This window comes from Pteropus alecto, unplaced genomic scaffold, assembly GCF_000325575.1.
Source record: "Pteropus alecto unplaced genomic scaffold, ASM32557v1 scaffold213, whole genome shotgun sequence".
In the NCBI taxonomy this organism is placed as follows: Eukaryota; Metazoa; Chordata; class Mammalia; order Chiroptera; family Pteropodidae; genus Pteropus; species Pteropus alecto.
In genome coordinates, this window is record NW_006434829.1 from 6180114 (window position 1) to 6197952 (window position 17839).

Consider the following 17839-nt stretch of genomic DNA (forward strand, 5'->3'; position numbering starts at 1 on the left):
TGGAGGTGTTCCTAGGGCAGTGGAGAGCCATATGAGGGTTTTGAGCCCAGGCAGGACATGGAGAAAGATTTTGTTTCCCTTCATGAAATCCCTTCAAAGCATGAAAACACCTGAATTCCTCGCTTCCACAACCCCAATCCCCAGCAATCACTGCATACTTTTTAGAAGGTCTCTTCTGAGAGTTGGTATTAGGGAGACATGTCTGCGTGTGGGGTGTCTTCAGAGCTGAGAAGAGCGTGGGCATATGTTGAGGGAACTGACATTCATATGCACAGCTCATACTGTATCTTATGTGTGTCTCCCCTATAAAAACACAGCGTCCGGCTCGAAGCTTTGTACATAGTTGACACTTTGGGATCAGGTATTAAATTTCTTGCAAAACTAAGTATTCTTGTAAGATTCCCAGTCCCTTCTGATTGGGGATACACAGTTGAACTAAGAACATTTAACTTGCCTCCCCATAGATAACCAACAGTTTTCCTTCCCCACCCAAGGCCCACCCTCCCCTCTGAGGAAATCCAACCCCTTAACCAGCTGTGTGGCTTGGGCAGGTAGCCTAACTTGTCTATGCCTTTTTCCTTATCTTTAAAATGGGAGAATCTGATTCAGTTAGTGTTTGCTAAAGTGTGGGGCATACACCCACTGAAGGGACGTGAGATGATGATTAGCAGTAACTAGACCTGACTTTAGAAAGGATTGACTCATGTTAGGAGGAGCAGTTATACCTTCTCAGTGCTCTTCTGTTCCTCCGTATTCCAACAGGAGGAAAGTCTCTGTTTGGTACTACAGCACCTTAACTGCTCTCCAGCAGTTGCTTACCAACCTCCTTTTATAACAAAGACAGACATCAGTGCTTCGTTTTCATTATACTTTTATTTTAACAGCTACTATCTGTTTATGGCACAGGATTCTCTAGTCATAAAAAAAGTTTCCTTTTCAAATGCACTTATTTAGGTTTAAAGAAGAGGAGTTTGTTATGTAAAGATCAAGAACAAGCAAAATTTATCTTCTATGCTAGGGTCAGAATAGTGGGGGAAACAACGGAGACTTCTGAGGTGCTAGGAATGTGAACACTTTATACCTCAATCTGAGCAGTATAAAAATTCTATCTAAAAATAGAATTTTGAACTTAAAGCTATGCATGTCTCAATCAGAAAGAAAGAAATAGAAGTCAATTTGAAGTTAAATATTAAATAAAAATTTATCTAAATAGTAATATGGCAAAACACATGCAGAGGGGTATGTGTAGTTGAAATTTGGTCAGTGATAGACTGGACAACTCAAAGGTTCCTTCTGGCTCATACATTCTGTGACTCTGAGTGTCTTGGAGGTCTAAGTTCCAAGGTTGCCCAGCACGCTGATGATGGCAGACCCTAGAGAGTGAGGGGCATTCTCCGGGCAGTGGGCACTTATGGTGGATGAGCAGCACACAGCTTCTTCCCGCTCCTCTTGGTCCTGGGTGCAGCTCAATCCCAGCTTCCTTTCTCTCTGTGCTTTGGCCCGAGCCTCAGCTGCATCTATCATCTGCTTCAAGCTCATTAAAATTATTTCTTTTTAGTTGCAAATGGGCTGTTTATGATGATCATTATTTGAATGGTCTTCGCTGGGCTCCGGGCTGTCTGTCTGCTGCTGATGGCCTGTTAATCAGATGAGTCTCCACCCCGACTGGGCCTGGCCCAAAGTCTGGGGCTCTGTTAATCATGGCTCCCTAGGGCTGGGGGTTGGGGGCTGGGGGCAGGGGTGGGAGAGGATCCCAAGTTCTGCTTGATCATCAAAGGAGAGGCCCTGCTAGCTGTTCTGTGCCTGGTGGTTCAGACTCTCGTTTCTAAAACTCCACTGCAGATTAGTTTTGGTTTATGTTGATGAGAGTTTTTTCCGTTTCTTCGAAATAAATATAGTGCCGTGAGCTTTTTTATTTTAAATATGTTTATTTTTAAAGGCTTGTTGATTCTGTCATTGGCCCACTTGCCTTCATTGATGTTCAGATATCCTGTGTTTTAGAGAGAGAGTGGTTTTTTAATGCTTTTGCTTGATACAATAAAACTTGGCAATACTCTGTCGGTCCTCTTATTTTTCTTTGTCTTTTTTGGTGAGAGTTTCACTGACCTGTGAAATCTAAACTCTTACAATCACTGATCTAGTGGGGTGTTTTCTGAGTTCTGTTTATCTAAATATAAGATTAATATCAGCCAACATTTATTGAACACTTGGTACTGCACTTGATGCTTTTCACATTAATAGCATTTAAAACAAGCTCCTTGAATGTCCCCCCAGCTAGTGGGGAAATGAAGCAGAAGCCCTATGAAGAGAAGGGCATTACAATTTTGCTTTTATAATCCACCAAGGACATAATCCACACCTGAATTATTAGAATTAACTAATTTATTTCTTAGTCCCTGCTTGAATCACCTAACAAATACATTGTTTGTTACATGAGATGATGTATGCAAGGAGCTTAGCATGGTGCCTGGTACATATAATCACCCAATAAATGGTAGTTGCGATCATTATTGTTGTCGTTGTTGTTTGTGAGCTTACCATAGAAATGTGGCAAGAATTTAGGGTTGAAAGATGAGCATATTTAGGCAAAGTTGAGAAGATCAGTCATATCGTCTGCTCGTCTAGGGCTGAACAGGAAAGATACCAAGAGCTGGGCTTGCGTGAGGCCAAGGCTGGGGCCCTGCTGACATTCCCTGGCCTGATCTCACCTCTGCTCTGTAGTGTGGACACAGCAGACAGATTTGCACCCACCAGCAGCCTGGGAGGTTTGGGTAGAGGGAGCCAGTGTACCTGCATGGTGTAATTGTCTGGTACCACACATCAGGCGGTTGGACTTGTCCTGCTCTGAGATTTCTTTCAGAGCCTCGGTTGGATGTTTTAAATGAGGAGTCCGAGGCCAGCTCACACCAAGTATATCGGTTGCTATGGTGCAACAGAGATAAGAACATAGTGTCAGGTACATGATAATCCAAAACCAAATGATGTCAGCTCAAGTCTCAGTTCTGATTGTCCTGCAGCAATGTAAAATCACATCTTTGACTTTAAGATAGACAAGAAAACTAAGAACAACTGTGAGCACTCTGCCACAGCTCATACCACGACACTCCAGTTTCTTCTCTCCTGCCAAGTGAGGTTCTGTCCACTTGGCTGTACCACCTGGTTGGTGTTTGTCTACCTTCGATTAGTCCTGTTGCTGCAAATACAGATCTCTCCCCAGTCACTTGATTTTTTTGGTTGTGGTTGCTTGTGGTTTATTTTATTGGAAACTGTGATTATTTTTAAATGATGATAAACCAGAAGTCTCCCTTTTTTCTTCTGTCATCTTAGCAGGCTGTTAGAAACTGTTTATGTTTCTCTCACGACACCTTGTTTTTCACCTGCCTCAAAATTCCACAGGGCATTTGGATCCTAAGCCCCTAAGCCTTGAAGTTGGTGTACCCCCTGCTGTGGCATAGAAATTATTTCAGCACCTTGGAGAGCACCACAGTTCTTGTCTCTTTCCGTCCTGTTTTAATCACTACCTTTGTGCCTCGACCTTATCCCTTCTAGTCTGATGATTCTGCAAAGAGGTTAGACATTTCTCCAGAAACAGAAATTTCCTACCCAATTCTCCCAAACACTCCATAGGCAGGGAAACATATCCCCAGTTTGGGGTAGGCTTTCCAGCCTCTGATGGGTATGAGGTTTATGGTGCTGTGGTGAACTGCTATTGAGCAGACTTACCGACTCTCAGACATGATATAAGACAATTACCATGCATTTCGTCTCTTAGAGGGAAAAGGATTTGCAGTGGGTTAATAGTACTTTTATTTCATTATCTAATGGTAAAAGTGTTTCATTGTGTGTGCAAGATGAATGCGTATTAGCAATGACAAATGGGGTCTTTCAGCACGGTGCTGGGCCTCATTATACATATGTTAGATTAAAGAGTTCACCCTAGAAATACACTCTCGCATCTGCGTGTGTGTTTTTAATAAATCTGATTGCAGAAATTTATTGCATCACCGGATTTAGGAAATTATAGGGCTTGATTGCTGCAGATATAATCGAGTGATAAATACAGAAATGCTCCTCGAGTTATGGTCCAGAAAAAAAGCCCATCTCGGGATGGTGCAAGAAGGCAGCAGACCACATAAACATAGCATTTCTTGAATTATGCAAATGAAATCCATGACAACTCATGGTGAATTGTACTCCCCTTGTGAAACTACCACCATTAAAGTGAAGAAAGCTACAAGAGGGGTGATCAAATATACATGTACGACCAGCAAATATTGTCTGTGACGTGTGTGAGCAGGAGCATCCTCCCCTGCTTCCAAATCCCTTACTCTTTTTTCCCTTCAATGGTATGTCCTATGAAAACCTGGTCTGACACCTTCATTGCACATAAGCAGGCAAGGCACCTTCTAATCCATTTCTTCTGAATCCAAGAGTCTTCAGTGAAATATTTCTTATACTTGAAGTGAACCTTAAATGATTTACTGCAGGATACACAAAAGGTCAGCTTGCTTCTTATTGGCACCTTCATTTTTCCAAAATCTACTGAAATTAAAAAGCCATCTATATCTTAAAAGGCGTATTTATGAACCTTTAAGTGTAAGTAAGTCATAGTTGGAACAGTTCCCACCTCTGATATATGAAAGCTGTCGACAGCACTTTCTTACACTATAATATGCCCATACAATATGCCACACTTTACTATTTTGACACGGTTTGGAGATGTTTTCTACAGTTACTGACAAGCTTATGCCATCACTCCTTTGGAAATTTAAGAGGTGGGGCAGGGGGTGGGGAAGAGATGAAGAAAACAACTCCACCCAACTTTATGGGAGATTATTGATCTGACCTGACTTCCAGCCAGCAAAAAAAAATAAAAAGCTGTCCTGGATTTTTTTTGGTTGCATCCCCAGTTTCGTAAATTATTCATTTGTGCCAGAAGTCAATATTCTGTCTTTTCTCAGCTTTGTAAGTTAAGAAAACTTGTTCGGAATACTGTTTTGTACAATGATTAAAAAAGAAAAGGAGGGGAAAAAATCTTTCTCTCTCTCTTTTTTTTTTTTATTGTTCCAGAAGGAGCTTAATTCCGTCGCTTCTGAGCTGTCTGCACGGCAGGAGGAGAGTGAACATTCTCATAAACATTTAATTGAACTCCGCCGGGAATTTAAGAAAAATGTACCTGAGGTACAGTATATTTGCTGTTATAGAATTAACTCAGTAGGAATGCAGATTTTTCTCTGTTCAAACTATATTTTGAAAACTGTAGACATAAGTGACTAACAAGAAAAGAAGCTAATTAGCCCTAAAGAAAAATTACAGCTTCCAACTTTTCCGGGTTTTTTGGTATAGTAGTGCTCAGCTCAGCCCTGCTGTCTAAAGTGAAGGCAGGACGCCTCTCCACCGAAGTCAACTGTAAGACATCTGTTTACTCCCTGCATTCATATCTAAGTCAGATGTTTGGCCTTTATGGCAAAAGTAATTTGTCTAGAGTTCTTGATTTTATTTTACTTTTTCATTGGCGTCTGGGAGATGACAGCTATAGCCACCCCGTTAGGTCCTTTCCTCCATCTCTGAAACTGCCTCACATCCCCCCCACACACACACCCACACCCCCACCCTTACAACTCCAGCCACCAGCTTTGTCTTTCCCAGCTGCCATGAGGGTGGTCCAGATAATGACCAGCCCTAAGCAATGTAAAGGCCCCCCAGGGTAAGAGACTAGAAAGGACTTGTTTCTGTTCTTTACAGTGGTGAATGTGTGAATTCCTTTCTCTCCTCTGAGTCAGTCTGCTGCTGCTTATTCTTTTTTTAATGATAAAGTAAAGACAAATAGGAAAAATAAAGCCTTCTGACTCCATATAATGTTGGCAGGAATGTGATACATCAGAGCTGTTGTGGAAAAGAGACCTAGACCATACCCAAAGTCAACTGGTCAGCTTCTCCAGTCAGCAGAGGTTACTTGAGCGCTCTATCCAAACCTGCTGGGGTTGCTTAGATCTTGGAGGAGGGCTGGAGCAGGATCCAGCATTCTGGAGGTATCAGACCTGGAGATGGTGATTCCATTCTGCCTGTTGGAATCATCCAAGGGTCCTGTTGGCATCTTGCTGTTGGAGGAGGAATCCATGGAAAGATGGAGAAGAGGCAGGCCCACCCAGGAATTGGGCCACATGAGCAGAGAAGTTGGTCCCTTAGCTGTGAAATCCTCCTCGCGCAAGTCGTAAATATCTTTGGTTCTTCAAGGCAAGAAAGGGAAGTGAGATCTAGCTAGAACTTGTCCATGGAATAAGCCTGGAAGAAATCTTAGGTTAGGGAGCTGAGGGAGGATGTGCTTAGAGAGGAGGCGGGAATCTCAGCTCTGAGTGTGCTTCACATATTGCGGCTTCAGAATGGCCAAATCAAGCCTTTGGTTTGACTCCAGGAGCTGAGAATGGTGACACTGAGCAACCTTCCCTTCCCTCCTAGAACAGAGAACAGCTTGGTCTTTAAACTGATTTTTCTGCCCAGAATGAGTACCAGAGCAGAGATGAAAGCACCCTGGATCTTCACAGCCCTCCATCTTGTCCTTCCCCCAGGTCACATGGGAGTCCCCAGGTGAGGAGGGAAATCCAGGCCAGGTTTTAAGCCTCAAATTTGGCTTACATAATTTTAATACTGCATAATTATGCAATTATGTAATTAGGAGGAATAAGTTTCCATTCCTATTATAGTCGTGCCTCTGAAAATTTTCATTTCTGGAACTAGTCTCTCCTGATGGGGCGAGTCATGCCAAGGCTTTATTTAAAAACATCATCTGGCTGGTGCCCAGCTCATGTCCTGCTGATGCCTTCGCTCATCTTTCCCCAAGGGTTAAGCAGACAGGACATTGGCCCAGAGTCCCACCAACCCCCTCCCAGGGAGCCTCAGTTTGAATCCCTGAAACTCACTTGAGTGTGGGGTTGTGAGAAGAGCTCGTCTGGGGAGTCTGGGGAGTCTGTCGACCTTCCAGGCTTATTCTGTGGACAAGATCCCAGCTGTGCCTCTCCGCGCTGCAGGACCTTGAGCAAGTGAGCCCCACTCGGGGCCTCGGTCTCCCTTTCGGTACATTCTGGGGACTGGAGGGTCGGTTCTTGAGCCCCTTCTGACACGGATATTTCCTGAACCTGAACCGGAAGTTTCATGCCCAAATATTTTATTTAGTCTGTAAAGTCTTGTAAATTTTACAGGAAGTTGCCACTGTTTAGCATCTCAGAAGATTTTACCCCCAAACCTGGATATCTGGTATCTTTGAACTATTTGGTAGATCTGACCACATGGGACCTCCATGCCCACGTGACAGTCACCAGAAAGAGCCACCTTGTTAGACTTATGTTCCCCCAAAAGATCTGCCACAGGACCTCCCAGCCTGCCTCCCTTGTGCACTTGCCTTGGCCTCTGCCAGCATTTGTTTACAACCTATGACGTAGGTTTTCATGTTTCCTTTTCCACTGCTCAGCCCGCGTGCCTGTGGTTCCTTGTGACTCGATCCACTAGGTTCACTTGCACTCCCTATGTCCCTCCTGAAGATCCCCAGCATATATGTCAGTGGCTCTGAGAAGCCCTGGGAGACACGGTCAGTGAGGAGGGGAACCCAGGATCCAGAAGAGGGATCTTTTCCAGAGCAAAAGCAACACAACCTTATTTTTCTTTTTATCTGAACATATGTATTCTGCCCATCTCTTCCTTTCCTGCTTCTCTCTGCTGCCCCCATACTCTGGAGCCCCCCTCTAGCACTTCCTTTTACAGGGGTTTCTTGTAGGCCATGGCTGACACCAGTTGGGGGAGTCATCAGTGGGTCTCAGAGGAAACTGGAGCATTTAGAGTTGGAATCTTGAGACACTTGATCCTAAAAGCCTCTCTCTTGCATGCTAGGGAGAACTCACGGGAGTCCACCAGGGGAGCCCTTGGGGCTGGGAACCTCAAGGTCACTTGTGAAAGGCAGGAAATTAGGGTCCAGAAATAGGAGGCTCCCTTCTGAAGACAGCCCAGTGCCATAGAGTTCATCAAACATTTACAGAGCTCTTCCTCTGAGATCGGTGCTGAGAGGAGTGACCCAGGCAAGTCCCCAGCAACTGCATATTCTAATATGGAAGGAGAGATGAGTACGGAGTGATGTTAAAATTTTGGGTGGGGAAACAGAGATGGCCATCTGAAGGAGACAGCCCCTAAACCATGCCTAAAGGACAGAAGGTTTTCATGAAGGGACTTTGATAACATGACCCTGGGTGTGGAGAAATAAGGTCACCTCTCCAGTGTCTGCTCCAAAGAGTATCCCCATGATGGACCACCAGTCCCACAGTTACTTTGCATCGAAGGGCATTCCATAATCAAATCCATTTGGGAAATGCTACTTTTTCTGTACCTCTTCCAGAAATCCCCAGTGTGCATTATATTAAATGCTCCAAAAAGTCCTGTAAGGAAGAAACTTGATGTTGGGCTTGATATGTCCCCTTGTGTAGGGGTTGGGGGTGTGGATGTATGTGAATGAGTATGTGAATGAGTGTCTGTCTGTGTGTAGACATATACATGAGGAACTCTTACAAAATTCCATTGAGCGCAGGTCCCATGGGACACGTTTGGGAAATGCTGACCTGGGGAACAACAATGAGCTGCACGCGGGGCCATGGGTGTCCTACCTGGCACTGTGGTGAACTCTTCGTTGATCTCTTTTTCAGGAAATCAGAGAGATGGTGGCTCCTGTATTAAAAAGCTTCCAAGCTGAGGTAAGACCCAAAGCCCATGGCACATCCCAAACCCAGTTCCCTCTCCTATCCCACTAGAGCTTCCAGAGGAGGCCAGCAGACTCTGGAGTTTGGGAGAGACATCCCTGCCCCATTCTCTCCAAATCAGCCAGTGTTGTGAGAAGTGTGGGTTCTCTGTTGTGTTGGATGGGATGCCAGCGTCTGAGCCCCAGAAATCTGTCTCTCCACGTTACCCAGCCTTACACTGGCTCTGTTACATATAATATCTATGACCTTGAACAAACCACCTCACCTTCCAGGCTGGTTTCTCATTTTTGGAGGTTTGTACTCAATGACATTTGCTCTCCCGTGGCATTCTACTCTGATCATCTAAGGCAGCCTTGCAGATAAGTCCAGACACTTACCAGCCTGTCCTGAAATCTCTACCAACCAAACCTCTGAGTATAAAGTCAACATTGTTCACATTCTTTTCTGTCCACCCATCGGGCCCTACCTAGTTCCTTTGGTAGCAGCAGCGCTGTCCTCAGCCAGTCATTTCTCTTGCCTCCCTGGAGCCTGGGATGGGGATAGACCCCCCTCTTTTTTCTTCTTGACTTAGCTTTGTGACCAGGACTCTGAGAATATCCACTTGTCTGGTTGTTACAGAAGGTAGGCTAGCAAAAGAATGGAATTCCACCGAGGCAGGGGAGTGGAAGGGAAGCCATTTCTCAAATGTTCCATCTTCAGGAGGCTCTTCCTTCGCAGCCTTCCTCTGGATTCAGGCAGGACCCTGGAAGGATTGGCCCTTCTCAGAGCTTGCTGGCAGAGATACATTTTAAGTCTGTCATCCGCCAAGCGCCACATTACTTTAAATCTGTCTCTTTGGAATCGCATAAGTGCATAAGGCAATATTAAAGTAAACAATAACTGGATTTACACAAATGTCGCTGATTTCCATATTTTTCATCCCTTCATTTTATTACTGAGTTGACTGATGTGCTTATTTATTTATAGGGCCATTCAATATTGATTCATTTGGTTGTGAGGTGCCTGAGCTAAAAGGAAAAGAAAAAAAAGAAAGACCAATAATGTTGGAAATGTGTTGTCATAACTGTGTTTTTTTAAAAAAGAGGTCCCCATCTGCCAAGTCCTGGTTCTGTGAGGGGCACCCAGCACACAAGCCCTCTCAAGCAGCTGGTCCTTCTGCCCAACCCAGAGACAGACATTGAGCTTTTTGTACAGAGTGTCACTTTCTCCGCTGTTCCATTGCTTGGTTTGCGTGGTAGAGCTTTTCTTAACCACTCAGAGCCTCTGTTTCCCTGTTAGATGGGAATAAAGACACTACAGATCTCTTCATGTTGTTTTGAGGGTGAACTGAGATGTAATGCAGAGAAGGGGTTAAATGTAATGCCTGGCACAGAGAGCGCTTCTAGGGAGTGAAGAGCAGACTCAAGTCCACCTGGGTTTGCATCCTGCCTCTGCCAGTTACGAGCTCTTTGACCTTAGGGAATTTACTTGACCTATCTGTGCCTCTGTTTCAAAATCTGTAAAATTGGATAATAATTACACCTGTGCCATAGGGTTGTGATTGAGGAAGAACAAAGTTATACCCACGGAGTGCTTAGAACGTTGCGTTGCCTGTAAGGAGTCTTGGTTATTTTGTTATTCCTATTATCATGACCTCCAAGATAGGTTTATTTGGCCTTTACTGTGTCAGAATTGGAATCTGCCTCTTTCTTAGATCTTCAGGGCTTTTTATCCAAAAGAAGGAGCCTTTCTGTCACTATAGGAAAAAGGCATGACGTATGTCATCTTTTCAGTAGGAGAAAGAGTTAAACGTAAGATTTGGGTGATGATCCAGAGAAGACTCAAGTGTGGGGTGGTGGGAAGCACACGCAGATAGGACTCAGACAGGTCTGCCCTGAGTCTCAGCCCTGCTGCTTACACCAGCTGTGTGGCCTGGGGAAGTGCCTTAACCTGTCAGAGCTACAGCTTTCCTCCTCTGGCAAATGTGGCCAACAGTAAGGATTTAAAGAAGTAAGTCTCATGGAGACAGTTGACAGGGTGTCCGGCACACAGTTGGTGCTCAGTAAGTGTAGGGGGTGAGAAAGTCTAAGGGGGCCAGAAGGAGAGACAAAGCTGAACTCTCGTTACCAAACTCATGCAGCATGTTAAATAGACACTGTTTAAAAAGCTGGGGATCTTCAAAGAACTTCGTTAATTTTCGTAAGAGGGCTCTCCATTGTCCCTTTAATGTACCAAAAAGACTACATTTGTCTGGAGTTTTATTCCCGAAACTCCTGCTTTCCTCATGATCTATTGACTAATCCATTGCAGCAGCCATGTCCCTCCCCGCGCCTCGGGGGAGACACGCCGCCAGAGAAAGGTGTTAATAAAAAGCATCTTCTTCACCCAGAGCAAACTGCACACACACAGGCCGTTCATAATCCAAATTTGATTTTCATTTTAATTTTTTTAATGAGTGTTCATCCTTTATGCTGCTTCCCTCTCACGATCTACTAGGCTCTGGGCTCAGGGCTGAGGATTCCCCAGTGGGCATTAATCACCTCCCAGGAATATTCCCTGAGGCAAACACCTTCCTGAGTCACATAAACTAGCCCATAAAACGCCAGGGCTGAATATCATACCGTCTTTCCTTCTTCCCCAGGGCGGGCCTCTTGTTGAAATATAACATGTTCAGGTTCGTCCCTTAATTTCACTCTGCCAGCCGCGGTGTATACAGAATCTAGGCATCCTTTTTATCTTTTCATACTATATATGAGAGGGGGTCTTTTCTTTCTATTCTTTTCTTTCCTTTTGTGTGTGTATGTGTGTGTGTGTGTGTGTGTGTGCGTGCGCGCCTACCCGTGCTGGTGGGAGGGGGGCAGAGAGGAAGTGAATTTGCCCTGCTGTGAATCAAGGAAGCTTTTCCTCTCCGCCTTGATTGCTTAAAGGACAGCCTTGATTCCCCCTGCTCAGGGAAACAAAGAAGCCAGTGAAGGTGGCTTAATGGAGACAGCTTGAAATGGCCAAAGTTTGAATATCCTTGCTCGCAGAGAAAAGAGCAAGACGAAAGCCCCGCTAATTACAAAAGTTGCTTTATGAAAGATAATTCAAAGCAATAATTTAGCAAACATAATCAAGTCGCACAGATGGGGTTGTTGATGGATGGATTGCAACATGCAATTAGCAGTTCTCGCAGTTACATATCATTAACCCTCCGAGCACAAAAATTATTTTCTCATTATTAGTTGAAAAGGTAAAATTAAGCTGACTAGACAGTAAAGGAACAAACTACAATTAATTACCTTCATTTATTACAGTCATTATTTTAAACTTATTTTTACTTGGAGAGAGAGATGAAAACATCTAAATTAAAAGTTTTGTTATGCTAAACCAGAGGTGAAACTTTTCTGAGGATTGTGTGCACTGGCCCAGGCAGGAAGAAGGCAGGGCCACTGCTGGGTATTTTTTCTGTGCTTCCTTCTCTCACCGTGAAGGGAGTGTGGCCTGCAGATGGCAAGCCCTTTTGGTTGAATTGAAACAGATGCATTCACCTGGGCCTGATAGAAACACAGCAGTTTGGGAACATAGGGGACTGACGTGGCCTCTGACCCCCAGGGAAGGCAGGAGAGTGTGGTGGTCAGAGGACCAGGGTCTGAGACCCACCTTAACACTGCTTATGTGACTTTGGCAAGTGACTTCATATCTCTGAGCCACTGTTCATGTCTGTAAATTGTGACAGCTTATAGGATAGCATGAGGGTCAGTGAAATCCTCTTCCAAGTCACCGGCAAGTCATTTGTTCTCATCGTCGTGGGTGCGTTTTGTCACACGAGTCTGAGATGTTCTCTCCATGCCCTCTCAGGGTCAGAAGGATCTTTGTGGCATGACCACCTTCTTAGAGCTTAGAGAGGAGACCAAGATGCCTACTTACCAAGAGATGTATTCATCATCAGTTGAGTCCCTGCAATCATTTATTCATTCAGCAAACGTTTACGGAGACCCTACTGCATACCACGTGGTGTTCTAAGTGCTAGGCCCAGTGAAGGTCACAGTCTGTTGCCAAATTGACCCCTCTTTGTGTAGGAGAGGGCAAGCCTTTGTACCACACCCAGAAAGACCACCCTTCTACTTGGCACCTTGCAAGTCCACTCAGCAAATACTTGTGGAGCACCTGCTGTGTGCTAGGCTCCAGGTTGAAGGCTGTGAAAGGTCGGAAGGTAGTAAGACACCGCTCCTGCCCTTCAGGAGTATCCCTGGAGGCCAGTCCCAGTGACTGAAACTACTTCCAGGAGTCATGTGGAGAGCTTCCTCCCAGAGGTTCCACTTGTTTATGGAGCTTCAATTCACACCCATCCCCGTGGTGGCTGCACAACACCCACCCCATGCACGTCTGCACTGAGTCCTGACATGCCCCTGTCGAGAGAGATGGAGCCTGTGTCTCTATCTTTTGAATCTGGCCTGAGTCTGCTTTGACCAATAGAATGTGATGGAAACGACCCCATGCCAGTACCAAGTAGAGGCCCTAGCTGCCTGGCAGTCATGCTGCCGCCCTGTGGGTAGCAAAGCATGACGTGCCCACCGGCTTAACAGCTCCCAGCCTTGGTGGATGTCTGTTGGATGAGCGAATGACTCAGTCAGTCAATCAGCAAATAGATATGTATAACTCTAGTCAGAGTCACTTACCCTCTACTATCCCATCTGTAAAGTGGGGTGAAGAAACCTAGCCAGTCTGATTCACATGGGTTTTAAGGGTACCACCCTTGTTGAAGCTGTAAGGCATCATGGCCTGCTGTGATCTGGGGTACCCCAGACCCTTCCCTGCAGACCTCACCGGCCAAAGGTGCTGAACTCAGCCTACCCTGAGTCCCTCTCACTTGCCATGGGCAGAGAGCTGTACATTCCCTTCTTTTGACCTGTCCGCCTGCCAGCATCCTGGTGGTTGATCAGATCCTGGCCAGACCAACACGAAAGAAGAAGAGAGAGCAAAGGCCAGGGCACCCACATTCCACCTCCTGATTTGAGCATCACAGGACCCAGTCGTTTTTTTGTTGTCAGTTAATAAGTAGTCGGGCTTGGCACTGGAGGCGGGCCCTGCCTCTGGGAGAGAAGTCTCCTGAAGTGATTTTTATTGCATGCCTACTTTGTGCTACATACTTTCTACTGGTAATTTCATGTGTTCTCATGATATTTCTATCAGAGTAGTTCTCTGATTATCCACTTTCTACAGATGAAGAAACTGAGGCTCAGGGAGATGACTGACATCTACCCATTGTCCAAGTCTGTACCTGAGGCAGGGCAGGAACTAAGGGGGCATAAGAATTCAGGCAGGAGTTGTGGGGTGGCGTTGGATGGAGAAAGCCCTAAGGCCAGTAGGTCCCTCCGTCATCTGGCCCCTGCCTGCCTCTACCCTTGGCCAGATGGCCCAGCTCATTCACACCTCAGCGTGTTTGCACTCGCTGTTCTCTCTGCCTGGAATGCCCTCCCTGCACCATCTCTTTTGCCCAATTAACTCTTTTCAAAGGTCAGATACTCAGGGAGTAAGGAAGCTCCTCCCTGAAAGACCCAACCCCCTGGTCAGGCTTTGAGCTCTCTCTGCCCCTACCACCGCATGGCCCCTATATTTATCCAGTGTGGCACTTAGCATTAGTCATCTTTATGCACTAGATCTTTCAGGGCATTGGGGCCACTTTAAGGGCTTTGGCTGTGACTCTGAATGAGGTGGGAGCCATGGGAGACTTCAAAATAGAGGAGGAACCAGCTCTGATTCCGGTTTTAGCAGGATCCTTCTAGCTGCTAATCAGATGGCATGGTGAAGTACAGGGAGCAAAGATGACTGAAAGGAGGAGACTGTACCCCTGTACCTCCTCCTTGACCCCCACACCCCCACCCGAGCCCCTGCTCACTGCCCACATCCAGGACCTAGAGCCTGAAGTCATCTTCTTTCCCCCACTGTCTGTCCCATCTCCAGACACTAAAGACTCCCTGCTTTTCCTTCTCAGGCAGTTGCGGGTGGGAAAGGGATCCTAACCCGGACAAGATCTCCAAGGGGTCAGTTCATGTTCCTGCAGCTGAGCTGCCTCAGAAGGGCACGGAGGTTGTCCTCACAGTCCAGATCACCGGAGACGGGCATGTCCCTTCTGGCCTGGCCCCCAAGTCCCTCACCGAGCCCTGCATGCCATGTCCTGATTTGGTCCCTGTGTTCCTCTCCTACCCTATATCTGCCTGCAGGATTCCTGTACTTCCCTATGAGCTGCAGTTTAATTATAGCCGTTTTTGTTTTTGTTTTTGTTTTTTGCCTTTTATCATTATTTGCTCTTTGATGTCATAATTCTCTCGTTCCCCAAACTACCTTTTTTTTTTGTCGCTGCCAGCACTGGCATGACCATTCTTTTGTAAGTGGGGTCCCCTCGGAGCCACAACAGACATTAGATATGTGTAGTCCTACCAGCTGGCAAGGCTGGGGAGAAGTGGCCTCGCTGCCCAGTGGGACCCACCAAGGAAGATGAGCAATGAGGGTAAGAGTGGGCTCCAGAGCCGACTGGCAGAGGCTTGCATCCTAGCTCATCCAGTTCCTGTTTGTTCGACCCTGAGCAAGTCATTCAACCTCTCTGGGCCTCAGTTTCCTTGACTTTTTTAATTAACATACAACGTTTAATTAACATACAACATTATATTAGTTTCCGGTGTACAACATAACGATTCAATACTTGTATATGTTGCAGAGTGATCATCACAGTAAGTTTAGTTAACATCCTCCTTGGCTTTTAAATGGAGATAATAATAGTATCCATCTCATAGACTCGATGTGAAAGTTAAATGGGTCAGTACTTGAAAAGCCCCCAGAACAAAGCTGAGCATGTAGAGAGCACTCCTTGAACTTCAGGTAGCATGCTAGCAGACGAACTGAGACTTACCTCGTCACATTGGTTCCTCACAAAAGCCCCATGAGGAGGCTTCTGCTCTCCCCCATTTCTCAGGTGAGGTAACCGAGGCTCAGCACCCAGCACACGATGGCGAGTGGTAACGCGGGCTGGGTCACCAGCCAGCAACATTTGTGGAGCATTCAGCATTGCCTCTCATGCATCACCACCTTTCAGCAACACAGCGAGGGAGGTGCTGCTGGTATCATCTTTTACAGGTGAGAAACCAGGTGCTCAGAGAGGCGAAGTCGCTTACTCAAGCACACACAGCTCTTCACCAGCAGAGGAGATGATGAAAGAGGCAAACTTCAGCTTGGAGGGCTGAACAGAGCCTCTCAAAGGGCCTGGGGGATACGAGAGGAGCTGAGGATGTATATCCCAGATTCAGGGCCTGAATCGGACACTTGCAGGTGGTTAGAGCTGGGGAGGTTCTCATTGCTCAGCCAAACCTATGCCTTTCAGATGTATCGTTGCCGAGCTTTTTCAAGCAGAACCTGCCAGGGAAGCCTACCCCATACAGGGAGCTGGGATTCAAACGCAGGTCTGCGCACCCAGCCCAGGACTTGGCCTATAGTAAGTGCTCAGTAAACAGGGAGTCACCTGCAGCTTAAGTCAGATACAATGAGGACTTCTGCCCTCCTTACTTCCTCCGGCTCGCACATGTACACATACACTCTCTACACCCTCCCTTCTGATGACTTAACAACATCAAGGGTGCAGGTCTCCTTGGCTCTCATAACCGAGTCTTGCCCCTCTGGCTTTACCTTGCCCAGCTTGGGGTAAAACTTCTAATGAGCTGAACATCCTTCTGAATTTAATATTAAAGAACCCACCAAAGCATCATTGAAACTGTCACACCATATTACAACCAAATTAAGAACCAGCAGCAATCCTCTTTCATTCCATATCATATGCCTTATAAAGTAAATTATTAATGCTTTTTCCCCCCAGTTAAGCAGTTATTTGCAGTTGTTCCGGGTATTTCTCATTAGAAATAACATCATCTAAAGAACGATATTGATTGATTTTTTTAATCTTGGAATCATGGACGTGAACCACATATTTATATGACATTCCCTTTAACTAGAATTCTCATGCTTTATTTTTATATTATTGATCTTTTTGACACGAATTGCTTTTTGGCCTTGTGCGAACGTTGTAAGCTTTCCGCCTGCAGAGGAATGGGCCAGCGTCTGGGCCGAGCTGGGAAGAGTGATCACTCCAGCGTCGTGGCGGTAACATTCCCGCACATTTAACAACAATTAGTCTATGCTGACGCCATGGCCGGCTTTCGCGTATGAAAATTTACAAGCCTTTTAATGGACTGCATTGTGGAAGGCCATGTGGGGCCAGTCGGTGAGGAGATGAGGCCGCAGGGAGCGCATCCATCTCGTGGTGCTGTCGGCCGAGCGTCTCAGTACTCATGTCTGCCTGGGGGCTGGGCGAGCAGAGCAGAAGCTAGTGCAGCAGCCATGCCGGTGTCATGGGACATGTGGCCATTCACACAGTCACTCATGCATTCATTCATCGATGTTTATTGAGTGCCTACTATGTGCCAGGCGTGGTGCTAGGTGCTGGGGCTGAGGTGGTAAATATTTACTTGTGTTTGAGAAATAGTTGAGCACCTACTGTGTGCCAAGAACTGTGCTAAATGTTGAGAAAGTAAGAAGGTGAACACAATTATTCATTCGGCACTTGCAGTGGAGCAGAAATTACAAAAGCCTTCATTTGCACAGACCAGGGTTCATATCCCGGCTCTGTCCTTTGCCGGGGTTCTCAGTGAACCTCGTCTCCCTGGGTATAAAATGGGGACGTTAACAGTCTCTACCACCTAGGGGGCTGGAGAATTCACACAGGTAAAGAGCTTGATGCAATGTAAGCCTCCCAGAGACAGAGCCGTAGGATCATGATTATTTAACGTTGTCACCCCTTCCCCTTCAACCAGTTCCCCTGGAACACATGTGCACACCCCTGCTTCCCTTCTCAGTTCCACTGAGACCTTCACTCTGCAGCAGACATTTATTTGGTACTTGCTGAATACCAGAGTAAGTACCAGCCTCCAGGGTGTGGCAGTGAGCAGCCCCAGATCCTGTTCCTATTCTCCTGGTACTCAGAGCCTAGGGGACACACTCCTGTCAGTGACAATGCCAATCATGGTTATGATTAAGTTTCATGTGGCCAGGATATAGGATGGGAGGGATAAAACCAGCCCACATTCCTT

General features: G+C 46.0%; 1 protein-coding gene across 1 annotated transcript in view; it reads left to right on the forward strand.

Moving 5' to 3' along the window:
* CUX2 (cut like homeobox 2) overlaps positions 1 to 17839 on the forward strand; it is a 181757-nt gene that overhangs the window by 87702 nt on the left and 76216 nt on the right. Inside the window, 2 exon segments of the mRNA XM_025045507.1 lie at positions 5071 to 5181; positions 8688 to 8735. Coding sequence (XP_024901275.1) covers positions 5071 to 5181; positions 8688 to 8735 — 159 coding nt within the window.